Here is a 21,935-nt window from a genome sequence, read left to right as displayed (position 1 = left end):
GAAAGCATCCTGTCTGGCTTCATCACAGCCTGGTATGGCACTGTTTGGCCCAAGACTATAAGAAACCACAGAAAGTCGTGAAGAAACTTGCGGGTAGGGACAAGGTGGCCGAGTGGTTAAGGCGATGGACTGCTAATCAATTGTGCTCTGCACGCGAGGGTTCGAATCCCATCCTCATCGATCTTTCATCCACCGTTTTCTCAGAAGTGAATCACTTTGGGGCAGCACGGTAGCACACGTGGTTAGCACTGTGGCTTCACAGCTCCAGGGTCCCAGGTTCGATTCCCCGCTGGGTCACTGTCTGTGCGGAATCTGCATATTCTCCCCGGGTCTGTGTGGATTTCCTCCGGGGGCTCTCATTTCCTCCCACAGTCCAAAGACGTGCAGGTGTTAGGTGGATTGGCCATGATAAATTGCCCGTAGTGTCCAAAAAGGTTTAGGAGGGGTTATTGGGTAATGGGGATAGTGTGGAAGTGAGGGCTTAAATGGGTCGGTGCAGACTCGATGGGCCAAATGGCTTCCTTCTGCACTTTATGTTCTATGTATCTATGTGAACACAGCCCACTCCATCGCGTGAACCGGCCTCCTATCCGTGGACTCTGTCTACACCTCCTGCTGCCTTGGGAAAGCGGGCAGTATAATCAAAGACCCCTCCCACCTGGGCTATTCTCTCTTCCAACTTCTTCCATCGGGCAGGAGATACAAAAGTCTGCAGACAGGCACTATCAGGTTCAATGAAAAGCTCATTACCCGCTGTTACCAGATTCCTGAATGACTCTTGTGGACTGAGCTGATCTCTTCACACATCTTCTCGATGGAATAGTACTACACTCCGTATGCTCACCCGCTGCCTGTGTCTATAGTATTTACATTGTGTATTTATGTGTGCCTATGTTTTTTCACGTATGGAATTTTTCATGTGGGGCAGCACGGTAGCATTGTGGATAGCACAATTGCTTCACAGCTCCAGGGTCCCAGGTTCGATTCCGGCTTGGGTCACTGTCTGTGCGGAGTCTGCACATCCTCCCCGTGTGTGCGTGGGTTTCCTCCGGGTGCTCCGGTTTCCTCCCACAGTCCAAAGATGTGCAGGTTAGGTGGATTGGCCATGATAAATTGCCCTTAGTGTCCAAAATTGCCCTTAGTGTTGGATGGGGTTACTGGGTTATGGGGATAGGGTGGAGGTGTTAACCTCGGGTAGGGTGCTCTTTCCAAGAGCCGGTGCAAACTCGATGGGCCGAGTGGCCTCCTTCTGCACTGTAAATTCTATGATAATCTATGATTAATCTAGGACAAAGGTTCGGCACAACATCGTGCTGTATTTTTCTATGTTCTATCTGTCTGGACTGTATACAGAACAAGACTTTTCACCTCGGTACACGTGACAAATCAAATCATGTAATAGTAGTCAAGAAAGGGACAGGGATGCAAGTAGAGGTTGTACTTTAACGAGAATGAGGCCTGGAGAGCAAGCTAACAATCTGAATAGAAGTAGAAGTGCTGGTGATCAAGAGATTTTAGTTGCTTCAACAAAAGGAAACAAAGCAGAAAGAATTAGAAAGTTGGAAGGAATGTGCAGTATAGACTTGATGTACCTGACAGGAACAGCTAGTTTTATCTCACCGGTGGATCTGTACAAAAAAGGTATGTCCAGACCACTTGTATAAAGCCAAAACAAGATTAGTAGCCTGAGGTTTTGAAGAGGGATTAGGGGATCAGAATGTCAGGGTCTACTCACCTATTGCAGGGCAAGTAAGTTTGAAGATTTATTTTGATGTCATATTCCTGGGAATGCAAAACTATTGACATAAAGGTTGCATTTTTACAAGGGGAGAGTTTTTTGAAACTGCCCTAAGAAGCTCGTGACATAGAAATAAAGCTAAGGAAATTGAATAAAATTGAATAATACGTCAAGAGTATGGTATTTTTCCATGAGGTCTGTCCTGTTGAAAATGGGTTGCATTCAGTTAAAAGGCACCCCGCAAAGTTCCATTGGTATCATAAAGAGAAACTAACTGGAATTTTTGTCATGCATGTTGATGATTTCGAAACATAAAAAATAAAAGCAGGAGGAGGCCATTCGGCCCTACGTGCCTCCTCCACCATACATTATGATCATGGCTGATCAATACCCTGATCCTACCTTCCCCCTCCATATTCCTTGATCCCTTTAGCCCCAAGAGCTGTGTCTAATTCCTTCTTGAAATTACTTTCTGTGGTAGCGAATTCCACAGATCCATTACTCTCCGGGTGAAGGAAATTCTCCACACCTCAGTCCTCAAACTATGACCCCTAGTTCTGGACTTCCCCACTATCGGGAACATTCTTCTGAATCTACCTTGTCTAATCCTGTTGGAATTTTGTATGTTTCTATGAGATCCCCTCTCACTCTTCTAAACTCCAATGAATATAATCCAAACTGATTTATTATCTCTAATATGACAGTCCTGTAATCCTAGGAATCGGCCTGGTAAACTGCACTCCCTCCATAGCAAGAACATCCTTCCTCAGATAAGTGCACCAAAACTGCACACTATACTTGTAGTAATCCACGGGAGGCAGGAGTTCCGTCACCACACCAATATTTATTTACAATAACGATATTACAGGAGCAGCTACAAACAGTGCTGCTAGCAGTCCAGTCAACTTAAGACTGGCTCACAAAGCCTACACAGGTGATTATATGGGCCCCCTCAATGAGCTGTCTGGAGTATTGTAATGAACTCCAATTGGCTTTATTGGTTGGCCAATTGGAGTTCATTACAATACTCCAGACGTGGTATCGCCAACGCCCAATACAATTGCAGTAAAACATCTCTATACTCAAATCCTCTCGCTATGGAGGCCAACATATCATTGGCCTTCTTTACTGTCTGCTGTACCTGTGCGCTTACTTTCAGCGACTGATGCACGAGGACACCAAGGTCTTGCTGAGTATTCGCCTCTCTTAATTTAGACCCGTTCAAATAATAATATCTTCTTATTTTTTCTACCGAAGTGGATAACCTCATGTATCCACATTATACTGCATCTACCATGCATGTGCCCACTCAATCAGCCTGTCTAAATCCCACTGAAGCATCTCTGCATCCTCCTCAGCTCACCCTCCCACCCAAGTTTGTATCATCTGCAAATTTGGGGATGCACTGTCGAATGCGAGCAAGAGGCATTCTAGAAGATAAAGAAGGAATTCAAGGTTAGGAAGTCAGGCTTCCCTGTAGCAGAATACAGGTCAAAGGAACGCGAGTCATTTCTTCCTGATCAGATTGATGGCCCATGGGACTACCGTTGCGACCATTGTCTGTCGGAGCTGAGGTGTAGTATCACACACTCCTCATTTGATTATTCCAATTCAGGTGTTGATGAGGCATCAGTGCCTAGTGTCTCAACTGGCTTGTTTAAACCTTCAACTGAACTTTAGCCATTTAAGCAATACTTTACAATCCAGTTTAGATTCATCAAAGATTTTAGAAAGTACACATCTGGGATCATTCTTCTAAATTGATTTCCTGGCACTAATATATTTTAAAGTGTGATCTTTCAGTCAGTTACAATAAATCCATTTTAAGAATGCATCTGATTGATGTGAAATGCTTCAGATCTTTTTCTGGATATTGAATTGTCTTGTTTGTCAAAACTGTCTCAGAGTCAAAGTCTATATAACTTTATTGTGGAAGCTATTCGTACATACTAATATGCTATATGGTGAAATGCAACAAAGTAAATTAAATTTTACATTTGCCTACATACCAAATTCCTGGTTTTAGATAGAACATAGAACATAGAACATAGAACAGTACAGCACAGAACAGGCCCTTCGGCCCTCGATGTTGTGCCGAGCAATGATCACCCTACTCAAACCCACGTATCCACCCTATACCCGTAACCCAACAACCCCCCCCTTAACCTTACTTTTTAGGACACTACGGGCAATTTAGCATGGCCAATCCACCTAACCCGCACATCTTTGGACTGTGGGAGGAAACCGGAGCACCCGGAGGAAACCCACGCACACAGGGGGAGGACGTGCAGACTCCGCACAGACAGTGACCCAGCCGGGAATCGAACCTGGGACCCTGGAGCTGTGAAGCATTTATGCTAACCATGGTGCAATTATAGTGAGTACTATAATCAGGAACGGCATGTTAATTTTCTTTGAGTATCCTTTCTACCCTCTTTCGTATATTTAAATTATTTTCTATTTAAATAATTTTCTTTTTAGCTCCTTAGCCAAGATGGAGAGCAAGCAATCTGCTCGCCCTTCAATGCCAACGTTCTCATGTAATTTGCCATTAATGGGGGCATGGAAATGGCCCAAGGTAATTTACTGACTACTGTTTTTGCAGAATATCTTTTCTCTCTTGCTCATCTTCACCAAGTTCTCATTAACCTAAATGCCAGAAGTTATTAAATAAGTTTATAGAATCATTGATCTAATGACATCTTGTTTATAGAGGAGAATTACAGGTGCAGTGTTCTTTTTAAGAATTTTAACTATAGATTTTTCTCAGAATCCAACTAATCTGAATAATTTCAATTCCATTCCTAATGAACATACCTCACAATCGAAAGCTATCCCTAATATTACATCCTACAAAACTTGTGAAGATGCACATTGATCAGAGCATCATAGAAAGAGGCTGCACACCAAAAGCCCATTTAGTCCACCTTGCTTGTGCTGAATCTTCTGAAAGAGCTACCAAATATATTTCACACTCCTCTGCTCCCCCCCCCCCCCCCCAGCCCTGCAAATGTTCTCTTTTCAAATATCTTTCCAATTTCTTTTGAAAGTTATTATTGAATCTGTGCCCACTCTGTAGCCTTGATATCCTACTATGTGGTGCTCAGGACTGGCCAAAATACTGGTTAGCTTGGGCCTAACCAGTGTTTTATTAAGGTTGGGGTGGCACAGTGGTTCATAATGCTGCCTCACAGCACCAGGGCCTTGGGTGACTGTGTGGAGTTTGCACATTCTCCCCGTGTTTGTGCGGGTTTCTCCAGGTGCTCTGGTTTCTTCCCACAGTCCAAAGATGTGCAGGTTAGGTGAATTCACCATGCTAAATTGCCCCTTCATGTTCAAAAAAAAGTTAGGTGGGATTATGGGTATTGGGCTGGGTGGGGTGCTCCTGCTGTGCAGCGTTTCTGGAGAAAGAGAGAGAGGGAGAGAAAGAGAGACTCACAGCTTCTTCTCTGAGCATCCAGGACTTGACTGTCCTTTCCTTGGTTCTCTGAAAACCATCCCATCTGCATAGGACCTAATTACCACCAGTCGCCAGGCAGAATACGACCTTTTGCCAATTCATTGCCCACCAGCCAACCAATCAAACCGAGTCCCTTCCATCTCTGCTTTTCAAAAGCGAGCATAGTGTACTTTTTTTGTAACTTTTGAGTTCCTCACTTCCTCTGCTTGACTTAAAGGTATATGTTCATTGAACATCCATGGATCAAAAATGATAAAAGCAAAATAAATGAAAAGGGAGTCCAAAAATCGGTTTTATGCTGGTGTGAATTTCCTGTGGGGGGTTGCCATGGTGGGTCGGGAAACTGGCTGGTAACAGGTGGGAAACTGATTTACATCCCACTAATGTGATGCAGGTGAAGACACAACCATGAAAACATGATGGTCAAGAACACACTTGGCCTGCAGAAGTCCAAGTATTTTTGGAGATCCATCTTCATTCTTCAGGCAGTCCATCTTCTTTCTTCAATGGTGTGTCAGTGATGTTGGGAGCCTTTTCAATATGGCACCCTAAGATGACCATGGGATGCACACAATCAAGCCCACCCCACCACAGAATATGGCTTTAAACCCTCACAGGACTTAGTCTTTTTTTTAAATTTAGAGTACCCAATTCATTTTTTCCAATTAAGGGGCAATTTAGCGTGGCCAATCCACCTACCCTGCACATCTTTGGATTGTGGTGGCGAAACCCACCCAAACACGGGGAGAATGTTCAAACTCCACACGGACAGTGACCCTGAGCCGGGATTGAACCTGGGACCTCGGCGCCATGAGGCATCAGGGCTAACCCACTGCGCCAGCATGCTGCCCTACACAGGACTTAACCCTAAACTCCGTGGCCAGACTTGTGCCTTAGAAATGTAAAGGGTGTTGGTGCATTTTGTTGTGTTTGATGTCTAGCAAGGAATCTACCAAATGACTTGTGACTTGTCCAAACCAGGATCTTTATTAAATCACACATGGTAAGATCGCGATCTGTTACAGAGCAAGTTTTCGTACAGTTTCTTTGTACTGCCCCTTGGCACGACTGTCCTCTTGTACATTGTGTAACCATCTCCCGATCGCTGGATGTGCCTACACTTATATTTGAGTGCCCTGTCACATGACCCCTGTCTCAAGACCACATGGTGGGTCTGTACCGCCACCTGCTGGCTGGCGGTTACACCACCAGCCATCTACAATATTGTAGATATTGTACATATCACCAAACATTTCTTTTGAATGTGATTTGCTGCAGTCACAGGGGGCCTCTTTGAGATAAAAAAAAAGTCCCTGCTGGTTTTCCAAAGCCTAGAAGTTCCTCTGGTATGAGTCATGGCTTTTCAGGCATAATCAGCATAAGACATAGGAGCAGAATTAGACTACTCGGCCCATTGAGTCTGCTCCACCATTCAATCACGGCTGATATTTTCTCATCCTCATTCTCCTGCCTTCTCCCCAAAACCCCTTATTAATCAAGAACCTATCTATTTCTGTCTTAAAGACACTCAGTGATTTGTCCTCCACATCCTTCTGTGGAGTTCCACAGATTCACCACCCTCTGGTTGAAGAAATTCCTCCTCATCTCTGTTTTAAAGGATCGTCCCTTTAGTCTGAGATGGTGTCCTCTGGTTCTAGTTTTCCTACAAGTGGAAACATCCTCTCCGCGTCCACTCTATCCAGGCCTCGCAGTATCCTGTAAGCTTCAATAAGATCCCCCCTCATCCTTCTAAACTCCAACGAGTACAGGCCCAGAGTCCTCAACTGTTCTTCATACGCCAAGTTCTTAATTCCAGGGATCATTCTTGTGAACCTCCTCTGGACCCTTTCCAAGGCCAGCACATCCAGGATAAAGACTTTGTCCATTTTGAAAATTAAATAATTTCATAAAGTAACCAGGTTGACATAGATATAGGCTGGAATTCTCAGTGAGATTCTCTGATCCCGCTGGCACCACATCCCTGCCTGTGGGTTTCCCGGTGGCATGGGGTGGCTTCAATGGGAATTCCCATTGACAGAGGTGGGAACAGAGAATCCTGCTGCCAGCGAACCTGTCGAGGTTTAAGGTGCGAGGGGCAAGGTTTAGAGGAGATGTACGAGATACGATTTTTTACACCGAGGGTAGTGGGTGCCTGGAACTCGCTGCCGGAGGAGGTGGTGGAAGCAGGGACAATAGTGACGTTTAAGGGGCATCTTGACAAATACATGAATAGGATGGGAATAGAGGGATATTGACCCTGGAAGTGTAGAAGACTCTAATTTAGACGGGCAGCATGGTCGGCGCAGGCTTGGAGGGTCGAAGGGCCTGTCCTTGCGCTGTACTTTGTGAAATTGTGAAATCCACCCCACTGTCCTGATAAACCCGTAACTCATTTGTAAATGCCACCATTCCCCCAAGCTGGTGTTGAGATCTAGGCAATGTTCAAAGTCTGTTCATTCAGGGGAACATACAGGCCCAGCAAAGTATTTCTTAATACTGCTTCCAAGCAGTGACTTAAGCTATAAGAAGTAGAGTGAGGCATGTATTTGGAAAAATGCATATTTCCCCAGTGCTAAAATTAAATTTTGAACAAGCCCCCAGCCCTGTGGCCAACCCACTCATCACCACTGCCTCCTTCATAACAGACATTCTCTTGTCCTAACTGGCAGTGGGTCTTTTCAATAAGTGTTCACAGTCTTGTTCAGCTGCGAGCAATTTGGTGGAGGTTGAATGGTGGTGCGTGCAGTAGAACTGGGGGGGGGGGGGTCCAATTGCAACAATATAGGAATCATAGAATTTACAGTGCAGAAGTAGGCCATTTGGCCCATCAAGTCTGCACCGCCCCTTGGAAGGAGCACCCTACCTAAGCCCATACCTCCACTCTATTCATGTAATCTCACCTAACCTTTTTTGGACACTAAGGGCAATTTAACATAGCCAATCCACCTAACCTGCAAATCTTTGGACTGTGAGAGGAAACCAGAGCACCTGGAGGAAACCCTCGCAGACACGGGGAGAACGTGCAGACTCCACACAGACAGTGACCCAAGTGGGAATCGAACCTGGGACCCTGGAGCTGTGAAGCAACTGTGCTACCCGAATGGACCTACTGGTGGAGTATGGGTGGAGTAAAGTTTAAGCAAGACAGATGTCCACATTGTGAAACGTTCAGATAACTCAGAATAACCCGAGTCCTCGTTTACTTTAATATGCAAATTGAGGCGGCACAGCGGCAGAGATCCAGGTTCGATTCTGACTTCTGGTGACTGTGTGGTGTTTGCACATTCTCCCCGTGTCTGCATGGTCCAGTTTCCTTCCACAATGCAAAGATGTGCATGTTTTGGTCATGCTCAATCACCCTGAGGTGAGGTTACGGGGACAGGGCGATGGATTGGGCCTAGGTAGGGTGCTCTTTCAGATGGTTGGTACAGACCCGATGGGCTGAATGGTCTCCTTCTGCACTGTTGGGATCCTATGATTGACCGTGTGCTCTTCAAGTGACATAGCTGCATCTCAGAAGAATAATACATTCTGTATTATGTTTCTGCCTTTTTTGCATGAACAATATCACAGGAAATGCACTAATAAATGTGTGTGTAATTCCTTCTCTTTTTGGTGCTGAGAGTTGAGGCTGAAGAGAGCAAAATGATTGAGGGATGTTACTAAGCACTGGATGATCATATAGTTCATACAAAGTTATTGCAAGTGAAAGTCAAAGGGCATTTACCTATGATTAACATCCTATCTGGCCTGTTCTGGTGAATGTGGGTGATAAACTACATTCAGACGAAGGCCATATGGAAGATAAGTAATTTAACTTGAAATGCTTTGCTGACCTGAATTACAACTGGAGCTGACACTGATGGCAATTATTGACCCTCATAAACTGTGTTCTGTCTGAGTAATGTATCTTCTTGACACTGCAGAATTTAACTTGCTTTTCAGCTTTCAGTGTGGAACTGAACGAGCTATGTAATCAGAGTTCTTTAAAGTGGAAAGCCCTAAAGTTCATTACTTGATGTTGAAATTGCAACATCATTCTCTGAAATTGTTCAGAATACAGATTGTGTAATTTTCTACTTTGCAAACTGAAAATTAGGTTTGCATTTTCTTTGATTGTAAGCAGATTGTTGCTAAAAAGTTAATATTTTCTTTTAGTTAAGTGCTAAATTAAAAAAATAAAAAATCTCGGCACATACATTAGAATTCTGATTAAAGGAACAATTAAAATATATAGTTGCTAATTATTGGCGAAAGTTGTTTTTGACTTACATGTAGATTTCTGGGAAACAGTTGAAATCGGTATCAAAGCTCGTTAAAAATTTATAGAGATGTTTCTCAAACTGTTTTTTGTTTTCTCTTCGTTAGCACTCTTTAGAATTTGCCATTATTAATAAGTGAACCTATCTTAAATGAGTAAATGCTTATTTATTATAAAACTACTATAAATGTATTATAAATAAAATTATTATATTATTATAAAATTTATTATCAACAGGACGTGCTTTATTGAGACTTACTGCTGGAAAGTTGGAACAAATGGGTATTGCCCAGGAGAGCCATTGTCAGTCATTGCTTAAGGAAATACAGCAACTGCGTATACAAGATGATGTGGAAAGTCTTACCGCTGCCTTTGCAGGTATAGATAAATCAGGATTTTGAGCACAACTCATCCTACTTTCTTTATTGCAATAAATTAAAGCTTCACCAACAAAAACAAAATATTTGAGAGTTTAGGAAGTATACTAAATTATTATGGTTTTCTGATTGCTGCTTTGAATTAAATCTTGAGAAAACATTAAAAAATAATATTAAGAGTTGTTTGGTCGCACTGAACAGGAGTATTGCAGAAAAAAAGAGACACACTATTGAAGCTCTTTCTTTGGCACTCATCAGGACTGAATTGACAGAATACCAAATCTCAAAGGGAACAATTTATTCTGCATAAGAAGAGGGTGCTGATTGGTTGGCAAGTCCGATTGTAGAGGCACTGTCATGGAATGCACCAGGGAACAGTTAACTGCCAAGTTTTAAAATTCAAATTGGGCAAGCCTGATTGGTCGAGGCATTGCAAATGGGAATTTACGGGCAATTAGGGATGGAAATAAATGCTGGCCTAACCAGCGACACCCAAACTCTGTGAAATTAAAAATAAAAGTTCTGTGAGGCATGATGGGTGGAAATCCCGTCTCCTACCTCTCAATAGCCAATTGACCATTAAATGACAGCAAGGCAGCCATTGTTCTCCTGGGTGGGCTTCCCATCGACCTTTTAGGCAGGAATAGAGAACGTAGCACCCTGTAATATCCAGCCTTGTTTGTCATGTCTGCATTTTGTCTGCTGGGGGAAGATATGAGAAACCAGTGCTTTGTGACCATTACAGGTTTAGCAGCTGAGACGGCATATTTGGTCCTTCATTCAAAGCTTATTTATATTGGTGAGGGGATGATAGGGGACAAGAAGGCTCTTTCTACATGAATTTTAATACTTTACAAAGTTTTTTCCCAATCTAAATGCACATGATGTTAGTCCACACATGCACAAAATCTTAACAAAAGCTGTTTAGGTATGTACTTGAGTTTTCCTAACTATTCCTTTATCAAATGTGAAGCTAATAATTATGATTAGTGACATTTAACCGTGACACATGTTAACAGGTCACTCCACTTATTTAATATCTTTTTGTGTAATATATATAGATTTTCTCCTCTGTGAACATAACTAATTGTTGGAACTGTAGCTATTGTATATCTTGAGGGGATTTTGTAACCTGATATTGAATTAAAGATTGTGATTAATAACTTGTTTCAGAAAAACTTGGCACTTGATTTCCCATGATGGTGCAACAGTGCATCAAAGAACTGCTGACTTGCAGTAAAAGGAAATATCCCTCAGGGGGAAACACTTAATCAAAGTTGACAGAAAGAGGTCTTAGAATGTGCTGCAGCTTATAAGCGCTTGCTTTTCTTTTTTTATATATGAAAGTGTTGCATTTTGTTTGCAGATAAATGAACATTATCATTGAAAACTGATTGCAAATACTTCTAATGTAATTGTAACCTATCAACACAGTAATCAACAGCAATCACATTAAAATCTCAATAATTTTAATCTGTTTTCTTCTTTAGCTTGGACCTGGCTTTCAATCATTTGTTAAACTTTCACTAAATGACGTAGAACAGTAGCCATCTGCTTTACGCATCACATCATGCTGTGCAATTTGCGAAAAAATATTATTTTCAAAATTTACCAAAAAAAAGAATGGTTAAATCCATGTTGTATTTTTCTCTTTGTAAAGTCACATTGGCCCAGATCTTCTGTTCTCCAGAGGGTTGTGTCTCAGAAGTACCTGAAAGATGCATTGGGGATCCCCGCCCCTGCCCCAAAAAAACCCATGCAAGGACTGCATGAGAATTGTTCAGAAAAGGATTAAAATCACTTCCAATTCCTGGATAATTATGGTATTGAACCCCTGCCTCTCCCTTCCAAACCCACCCACTGGATTCCCAAACTAGACGCCACCCTCGACGAACCACCCCCGAACCCTTGACAAACCTCCTGTCCCCTTGACTACAAACCCAACCCCCTTCATCCCCCGACTACCCCACAAAACCCTGACTACCCTCCTTCACCACATAGCTAGCCCCCAACCACCTGAGTACAGCCGAATACCCTCTTCCCCAACTCAAAAATACCAAATCTTCAATTTTGGAGACCGCAACCTGCATTAGAATTCTACCCTGAACCATTTTCTCTGATTGCTCCCTTTCTTTTCTCTTTTACTCTCCAAACTTCTTACTAAATGACCCACCGTATGCACTTTGAAGATTGATGCATGCAGAGACTGTTTGAAAAAACGAAGGTTGAAATTTCAGAGAACAATGCTCCCAAAGGCTAGAGAGAAGGGTTTTGAATGATAAAAGTTCATGAAGAGAACAATCCTCAGTCTCGTTTGTGAAGGAGCCAAGCTCTTTCTTGCATTCTGGGACAATCCACATCCTAAGGTGTTGTGATCCTAATTTTTGCCACTTAATTCCTCCAATCAAGAAGAGTGGGTTGTCTGAAATTTTCAGTCCGTGATAAGACAATATAATTCCTCTTGCTGCCTATTCCAAATCCCATTTCCCTCTTGTTTTTTCCTTGTGGGATGGCAAATATCCTCAATCCTGAAAGTTTCTGAAATTCTCTTTGACCCAGCATCCGGGTTAAAATTGCTAAGATTTGTTTCCACTATATTCTCGTCCATACCATATCCACAATGGCCTTGCACCCTCACTGTTTATCACATCTGTGCTACTCTTTGGCTTGCAGACTACAGAACATGTTGGAAATCAATCTGCCACTTGGGCATGACCATTTCCAGCAATACCACTGGTCCTTCACCACAACCAATTCTTCTTATTCCAACATCTTTAGAAAATAAGATGTCTCCGCGAACTCCTCTTCAATGTTACCAACCATTTTGTTAGGCGTTCCTCCCTTGCAACTTCAATCATCGTCTTGAACACTAACAGCTTCTGAATGATTTTCTCAAGGTTATTTGCTCTGTTGCTGCTGTTGCCACTTCTCAATCTCCCCTTACCTTTCTCTATCTTTTTCAGCCAATGACCACAGTGGGCATGATTTTATATTCACCCGTTGGCAGATTTGTAGGTGGAGGGTGGCCTTAAAAACTTACCTCAATTTTCAGGCTTGGGGGGGAAAGCTTCCTTTCAACTTCGGGTGCTATCCCTAAATATCTGCCCCCTGCAGGTGCTTCCTCCCTCCTTGGCCTTGGCCTCTCCACCAATACCGCTGTCTCCTTCTATCCAAGCCTCTCCCCCCCCCACCCTCCTCCCGAGCTGAGCCGAGCCTCCTCTCCCTTCTGCGAGTCCCGCAAAACTCAAGAACTCCAGGACTTATCAATTGGGATTCTATTTTCCTGTTGGCAGCACACCCCTGCCCACGGGATTCCTGGCTTCAATAGGAAATCCCATTGTCAAGCGGCAGGAGTAGAAAATCCTGCCACCAACAAATAGCGCACTGCTGGGAAACATGGGGCTGGGGAAATGGAGAATCCCACGCGTACTCTGGATACTGCTTGCAGTCCCAGTCCTGTCCACTGCAGCTTCTGGGCACTGCTGAGACTAGAGAGCTCCACCCCACAAATGCTCGTTAGAGTGTTAACTAGCTTTGGGCTGCCAGGATTGATGATGGCATGTCTACTACTGATTCCTCGGATGGCAGGAAGGAAAACCTGCCATCCAAAAACTCCTGGCCAGTATTAGAGGAATGTAAATGGCACGGACACTTAATTTCTCCCTTATGAACACACGCATCCCTTGATGAGAACTGAATTGTCTCTTTAAATCAACTGCCCTTCAAAACTAGCAGAACCCCTTGTGACTGATAGTGTGTGTCCATGGATTCCTTTTGGGTTGCAGAGGTCTTTAATGTTTTCAGAGATTCCCATTGTATCTGTCAGTTCCCCTGGCACAAAACTGAAGACACAAAAATGATATATGAAGTTTCTGTCGTTAGTACAGGATGTACAATATGAACTGTGACTTCCCTTGGCCACTCTTTTGAGGTTGATGAATCTCTTGTAAAACTGTGTGTTAGGGACTTGGGGGTAGGATGGACTATCTGCTTTGCCTACTTCCTTTGAATGAGTGTGCCACAAATCTTCATGAGTCACTCTTTGAGGCTAACAAAAATGTATTAATGATTCTTGCTACTCAGACTAGGCTGTTGTTGTGCAAAAAGCTATGCCCATTTTTTAATGGACTGAAACTTTTTAAAGGCTGCAACAAAACTTGACTGACTTCCCTTCTTCCCTTCCCAGCAGCAGTAACCCAATGAGGAAAGATGTTGACACTAACATACAAATATACACAGGAACATACGAATTAGGAGCAGTACCCCACCCGGCCCCTCGAATTGCTCCGCCATTCAATAAGATCATGGCTGGTCTGATTGTTAGCTCAACCTCACATTCCTGCCAACCCCCAATAACCTTTTATCCCCTTGTTAATCAAGAATACATCTAGCTCTCCTTAAAAATATTCAAAGACTCTTCCACTGTCTTTTGAGGAAGAGGGTTCCAGAGACTCATGACTCTCAGAGAGAAGTTACCCATGTTATGCTCCTCGTGCTCAATGTGGGAGTCCAGAGACTGCCCTGATTCCTTCATGTGCGGGAAGTGTGTCCAGCTGCAGCTCCTGTTAGACCGCATGACGGCTCTGGAGCTGCGGATGGACTCGCTTTGGAGCATCCACGATGCTGAGGAGGTCATGGATAGCACGTTCAGTGAGTTTGTCAGACCGCAAATTAGGATTGGTGAGGGAGACAGGGAATAGGTGACCAAAAGCCAGAGAAAGAGCAAGAAGGCAGTGCAGGTGTCCCCTGCGGTCATCTTCCTCCAAAACAGGATACCGTTTTGGATACTGTTGGGGGAGATGACTCATCAGGGGAAGGCAGTAGTAGCCAGGCTCATGGCACCGTGGCTGGCTCTGCTGCACAGAAGGGTGGGAAAAAGACTGGCAGGGCTATAATCATAGGGGATTCAATCGTAAGGGGAGTAGACAGGCGTTTCTGTGGTCGAAAACGAGACTCCCAAATGGTATGTTGCCTCCCAGGTGCACAGGTCAGGGATGTCTCAGATCGGCTGCAGGACATATTGAAGGGGGAGGGTGAACAGCCAGTTGCCGTGGTGCATATCAGCACCAACGATATAGGTAAAAAACGGGTTGAAGCCCTACAATCAGAATTTAGAGAGTTAGGAGATAAGTTTAAAAAGTAGGACCACAAAGGTGGTAATTTCAGGATTGCTACCAGTGCCACGAGACAGTCAGAGTAGAAATTCAAGAATAGTCAGAATGAATACGTGGCTTGAGAGATGGTGCAGGAGGGAGGGGTTCAGATTTGTGGGACATTGGAACCAGTTCTGGGGGCGGTGGGACGATTACAAATCAGATGGTCTAAACCTGGGCAGAACTGGAACCAATGTCCTAGGGGGTGCTTTTGCTAACACTGTTGGGAAGTTTTAAACTAATGTGGCAGGGGGATGGGAACCAGATTAGGAAGTTAGAGGTCAGTAAAGAGGCAGCAATTAAAGCCAGTAAAGTACTAGATAATAAATTTATTGTGACTAAGGGGAAGAGTAGACAGGGAAGAGATGATGAACGCAAAGGGACAGGTGGTCTGAGGTGCATTTGCTTAATTGCGACAAGTGTAGCAGGTAAGGAAGATGAATTTAGGGCTTGAATTAGTACCTGGGAATATATTATTGGTATTACTGAGACTTGGTTGAGAGAAGGGCAAGATTAGCAACTAAATATCCCAGGGTATAGATGCTTTAGGTGGGATAGAGAGGGAGGTAAAAGGGGTGGAGGAGTTGCATTACTGGTCAGAGATGATATCACAGCTGTGATTAAGGAGGGCACTAACAGCGCTGGCCCCGCACCTACGGGAGATGTTCACAGACTCGCTAGCTAGGGGCACATTGCCACCCACGTTAGCACAGGCCTCAATCTCGCTGATACCTAAGAAAGACAAAGACCCAACGGAATGTGGGTCATACAGACCCATATCTCTGCTGAATGCAGACGCCAAAATACTGGCCAAAATCCTAGCCAAGAGGCTAGAAGACTGTGTACCTGAGGTGGTCACAGAGGACCAGACGGGCTTTGTCAAAGGTAGACAGCTTACCGCGAACATCAGGCGCCTGCTGAACGTGATAATGACCCCCTCCGGGGAGAGAACACAAGAGGTGATCGTCTCCCTGGACGCAGAAAAGGCCTTCGACAGAGTCGAGTGGAAATACCTCATAGAGGTACTGGAGCGGTTCGGGCTTGGAACAGGGTTCACCGCTTGGGTAAAGCTCCTGTACAACGCACCCATGGCGAGTGTACAGACCAACAATACCAACTCCCAATACTTCCAGCTGCACAGGGGCACCAGACAAGGATGCCCACTGTCCCCGCTGCTGTTCGCACTAGCAATTGAACCGCTAGCAATCGCGCTCAGGGCAGCAAAAAATTGGAGGGGGATCCGAAGGGGAGGTAGAGAGCACAGAGTCTCACTCTATGCGGATGATCTGCTCCTCTATATCTCGGACCCACAAAGCAGCATGGACGGAATCATCGCGCTCCTGAAAGAGTTTGGAGCCTTCTCGGGCTACAAACTCAACATGAGCAAAAGTGAGATCTTCCCAGTACACCCGCAAGGGGGGGGGGGGGGCAGCACTAAAGGGGCTGCCGTTCAATCAAGCCCGACATAAATTCCGCTACCTGGGGATCCAAATAGCCCATGACTGGAAAGGGATCCACAAATGGAACCTCACCAGCCTGACGGAGGAAGTTAAAAAGGACCTGCAAAGATGGAACACACTCCCGCTCTCCCTCGCGGGGAGAGTTCAGACGATCAAAATGAACGTACTGCCCAGGTTCCTCTTCCTGTTTAGATCCATTCCGATCTACATCCCCAAGGCCTTTTTCAAAGCGCTGGACAAACTCATCATGGCGTTCGTATGGGGGGGTAAAAATGCTAGGATCCCAAAGAAGGTCTTACAAAAAACAAAAACCAGGGGAGGGCTAGCCCTCCCGAATCTACAATTCTACCACTGGGCAGCAACAGCCGAGCGAGTAAGGGGATGGATCCAGGAGCCAGAGGCTGAGTGGGTGCGTGCGGAGGAGGCCTCCTGCATGGGAACCTCCCTCCGGGCCCTCGCCACGGCAGCACTCCCATCCCCACCCAAAAAACACTCCAGCAGCCCAGTGGTGACAGCCACCCTCCAATCCTGGAACCAACTGCGGCAGCAACTTGGCCTGACCAAAATGTCGAACAGGGCTCCCATCTGCAACAACCATAGGTTCACACCAGCACTGACTGACGCCACCTTCAAAAGGTGGAGGCAGGACGGGGGGACACTGACAGTCAGGGACCTATACACGGACGACAGGATCGCAACACTGGACGAACTGACAGAGAAGTTTCAGCTAGCTGGGGGGAACGAGCTACGGTACCTGCAGCTCAAAAACTTCCTACGAAAGGAGACAAGGACGTACCCACAACCGCCACGACAGACACTACTGGAAGACCTACTGGACGCAAGTATCCTAGAGAAAGGGAACTGTAGTGACATGTATGACCGACTGGTAGATAGGGACGACACCGTACTGGACGCAACAAGAAGGAAATGGGAGGACGACCTGGGGATGGAGATAGGGTGGGGACTCTGGAGCGAAGCACTGCATAGGGTCAACTCCACCTCCACGTGCGCAAGGCTCAGCCTGACGCAACTAAAAGTGGTACATAGAGCCCACTTAACAAGAACCCGTATGAGTAGGTTCTTCCCGGAGGTGGAAGACAGATGTGAACGGTGCCAAAGAGGCCCGGCCAACCACGCCCACATGTTCTGGTCCTGCCCCAGACTCGTGGAGTACTGGACAGCCTTCTTCGAGGTAATGTCCAAAGTGGTGGGAGTGAGGGTGGAGCCATGCCCGATAGTGGCGGTCTTCGGGGTTTCAGAACAGCCAGATCTATTCCTGGGGAGGAGGGCGGATGCCCTTGCCTTTGCCTCCCTGATCGCCCGCCGTAGAATCCTGTTTGGCTGGCGGTCAGCAGCACCGCCCAGAGCTGCGGACTGGCTGTCCGACCTCTCGGAATCTCTCCAAATGGAGAAAATCAAATTTGCCATCCGAGGGTCGGACGACGGCTTCCACAGAACGTGGGAGCCATTCATGCAACTGTTCCGGGACCTATTTGTGGCCAATGTACAAGAGGAAGAATAGTCGGGGGAAGGTAGCGGGAGGGGCTACAGGTTCGGTACGGGGGTTCGATGGCTAGCTAAGGCCCAAAACCAAACTAAATAAACATGTTGGGGGGGGGGGGGGGGGGGGGCGCAGTTACTACTACGAAGATGCTTACCTGTAAATATGTATGTTAATTTTTGCGTGTTTGTTTGTTGTGTTTTTTTTTTTTTTTTTGTTGTTCTTTTTCTCTCCTAACAATTTGTAATTTGTTCAATATAAAATATGAAAACTGAATAAAAACATTTATAAAAAAAAAAAAAAAAAAGGAGGGCACTATGGAGGATTCGAGCACTGAGGTAATATGGGTAGAGGTAAAAAATAGCAAGGGTGCAGTAACATTGTTGGGACTTTACTACAGGCCTCTGAGTAAGCGAGCGTGAAGTAGAGGTACAAATATGTAGACAGATTATAGAAAAATGTAGGAGCAATAGAGTGGTTATGATGGGAGATTTTAACTTCCCCAACATTGAATGGGACTCATGTAGTGTTAGAGGCACAGATGGAACAGAATTTGTAAGGAGCATCCAGGAGTGTTTTTTAGAGCAGTATGTAAATAGTCCAACTCGGGAAGGGGCCATACTGGACCTGGTATTGGGGAATGATCCCAGCCAGGTGGTTGAAGTTTCAGTCAGTGATTACTTTGGGAATAACGATCACAATTCCATAAGTATTAGAATACTCATGGACAAATATGAGAGTGGTCCGGAAGGAAGAGGCTAAATTGGGGAAAGGTTTTGTGCAGGGAAGGTCATGTCTTACAAACCTAATAGAATTCTTTGAGGAAGTGACAAAGTTAATTGAAGAGGGAAGGGTTGGAGATGTCATATACATGGACTTCAGTAAGGCGTTTGATAAAGTTTCCCTTGGCAGGTTGATGGAAAACGTGAAGTTGCATGGGGTTCAGGGTGTACTAGCTAGATGGATAAAGAACTGGCTGGGCAACAGGAGACAGAGAGTAGTGGTGGAAGGGAGTGTTTCAAAATGGAGAAAGGTGACTAGTGGTGTTCCACAGGGATCCGTGCTCGGACCACTGTTGTTTGTGATATACATAAATGATCTGGACAAAGGTATAGGTGGTCTGATTAGCAAGTTTGCAGATGATACTAAGATTGGTGGAGTTGCAGATAGTGAGGGGGACTGTCAGAGAAAACAGCAAAATATAGATAGATTGGAGAGTTGGGCAGAGAAATGGCAGATGGAGTTCAATCCAGGCAAATGCAAGGTGATGCATTTTGGAAGATCTAATTCAAGAGCGGACTATACAGTCAATGGAAGAGTCCTGGGGAAAATTGATGTACAGAGAGATCTGGGAGTTCAGGTCCATTGTACCCTGAAGGTGGCAACGTAGGTCGATAGTGTGGTCAAGAAGGCATACAGCATGCTTGCCTTCATCGGACGGGGAATTTAGTACAAGAGTCGGCAGGTCATGTTACAGATGTATAGAACGTTTGTTAGGCCACGTTTCGAATACTGCGTGCAGTTCTGGTCGCCACATTACCAGAAGGATGTGGATCCTTAAGAAAGGGTGCAGAGTAGGTTCACCAAGATTTTGCCTGGTATGGAGCATGCTAGCTATGAAGAAAGGTTGAGTAGATTAGGATTGTTTTTGTTGGAAAGACGGAGGTTGAGGGGGGGACCTGATTGAGGTCTACAAAATTTATCAGAGGTATGGACAGGGTGGATAGTAACAAGCTTTTTCCAAGAGTGGGGGTGTCAATTACAAGGGGTCACAATTTCAAGGTAAGAGGGGGAAAGTTTTAGGGAGATGTGCGAGGAAAGATTTTTACGCCGAGGGTGGTAGGTGCCTGGAACGCTTTGCCAGTGGAGGTGGTAGAGGTGGGCACGATAGCATCATTTAAGATGCATCTAGACAGATATATGAACGGGCAAGTAACAGAGGGAAGTAGATCCTTGGTAAATAGGCGACAGGTTTAGATAAAGGATCTGGATCAGCGCAGGCTGGGAGGGCCGAAGGGCCTGTTCCTGTGCTGTAATTTTCTTTGTTCTTTGTTTGAAGAAATTTTCCTGATCATTTACTTAAATGAGCGACTGCTTATTTTTAAACAGTGACCAATAGTTCTATATTGTATAACAAAAGGAAACGTCCTCTCCATGTTCACTCTGTCAATACCGCTCAGGATCTTGAAGGTATCAATCAAGTTGCCTCTTACTCTTCTAAACTTTAGTGGCTACAAGCCTAACCTCTCCAACCTTTTCCCCGAAGGAAGCCCGCCTATTTCTGGTATTTGTCTGCAAAACCTTCTCTGAATTGCTTCAGATGCATTTACAACATTCCTGAAATAAGGAGACCAATACTGTACATAATACTCCGGATGTGGTTTCTTCAATGCTCTGTACAACTGAAGCATAAACTCCCTACTTTTGTAATTAATTCCCCATATAAATAAATTATAACATTCTATAACTTTCCTAATTACTTGTTGTACCTGTGTACTAGCCTTTTGTAATTCATGATGTGGAGATGCTGGCATTGGACTGGGGTGGGCACAGTAAGAAGTCTTACAACACCAGGTTAAAGTCTAACAGGTTTGTTTTGAATCACCAGCTTTTGGACTTCTATTTGTAATTCATGTACTAGGACACCCAGATTCCTCTGCACCATAGACATCTGCAGTGTCTCACCATTTAGATAAGAAGCTTTTTTATTCTTCCTGTCAAAATGGTCAATTTCACATTTTCCCACATGTACTCCATTTGCCAGATTTTTTGCCCCTCACTTAACCTATCTATGTCCCTTTGCAGCCTTCTTACACCCTCTTCACCATTTACTTTCCCACCTATCTTTGCGTCATCAGCAAATTTAGCAACAATACCTTCAGTCCTTTCATCCAAGTCATTAAGAAATTCAAGTCTCAGCACTGATCCCTATGGCACACCACTCATCACCTTCTGCCAACCAGAAAAGGACCCATTTATGCCAATTCTGTTTCCTGTTAGCTAGCCAATCTTTAATCCATGCAAATATGTTACCCCCTATACTATTAGCTTTTATTTTACATAATAAACTTTGTGGCACTTTACTTAGATTTCCAAAAGGCATTTGATGCAATACATCCACCGTTTGCCCTTTATCGACAGAACATGTGACTCCTTCAAAGAACTCCAATACATTGGTTAAACATGATTTCCCTACTACTACTACCCCATTCTGAATGTACAAATATGGTCATAACAGGAAACTTCAGCATATTGCAGGTGGATTGATATGGTCATGAGAAAGTCCTGCTAACCAGTCAATGGGAAGTAAATCCACTCACGGATCTTGAATTGAAGGTTTAGGACTTCCGGTGGTGGCATGTAGGTGGAAGTCGCAAGTTGGGTGGCTCCTGCTCAAGGCTCGGTGTTTCAGAATTTAATGCCCGGTCCCAGGGGAAATTTTTAGATGAACAGGTGCAGGAAGACGAAAAGGAAGGAGGGGGATGTCTAAAAACCAGAAGAAAACCGTTGGGAAGAAGGGGACAAGCGAAAGTTCGCTGTCAAGCAAAAGGGTCAGCCCGGCAGCAGGAAAGATGGTGGAAGTTGCATCGCTGGATGGGGCTGCGCCCTTCACAATAGAGAAGATGACCTAAGTGATGGCCGTGGAATTTGAGAAAGTTTTCCAAACAAATGGAGCAATGACTTGCCGGCAATGAAGGTATTGATGTCGGAAGCAATTGCCTCGGTGAGGGTGGCGGTGTCGAAGGCAGTGGCCGATGTGTGGGAGCAGGGAGTATTCGTGGCTGGGGGAGGAAGATAGGGCCAGATTGGAAGGGTCGGTGGGGGAACAAGAGGTTAAGGAGGCAATTGGGAAGATCAAATCGGGGAAGATGGCAGAGCCAGATGGGCTCCCAGTGGAGTATTATAAGAAGTTCAAAAGACAAGTTGGCTTTGTTGATAGTGAGGATGTTTGTGGAGGCAATAGCGAAGGGGATGCTACCACAAA

At 44.8% G+C, this 21,935-nt stretch overlaps 1 protein-coding gene and 1 non-coding gene across 9 annotated transcripts in view; both read left to right on the top strand.

The window, feature by feature from the left end:
- LOC119967471 (sterile alpha motif domain-containing protein 12-like) overlaps positions 1–21,935 on the top strand; it is a 119,756-nt gene that overhangs the window by 75,011 nt on the left and 22,810 nt on the right. For all 8 annotated transcript variants that reach the window (XR_005460993.1, XM_038800040.1, XM_038800041.1 and 5 more), the window contains exon 4: positions 9,697–9,837. Coding sequence is in view for 7 of the 8 variants with exons in the window: in XM_038800040.1 (XP_038655968.1) it covers positions 9,697–9,837 (141 nt within the window). In the remaining variant the exon portion in view is untranslated. The remainder of the gene's footprint in view (positions 1–9,696; positions 9,838–21,935) is intronic.
- trnas-gcu lies at positions 99–180 on the top strand. The gene has a single exon. It is a non-coding gene; the product is annotated as a tRNA-Ser (tRNA).

The sequence above is a fragment of the Scyliorhinus canicula genome, chromosome 6 (assembly GCF_902713615.1).
Source record: "Scyliorhinus canicula chromosome 6, sScyCan1.1, whole genome shotgun sequence".
In the NCBI taxonomy this organism is placed as follows: domain Eukaryota; kingdom Metazoa; phylum Chordata; class Chondrichthyes; order Carcharhiniformes; family Scyliorhinidae; genus Scyliorhinus; species Scyliorhinus canicula.
This window is presented reverse-complemented; position numbering and strand designations above follow the sequence as displayed.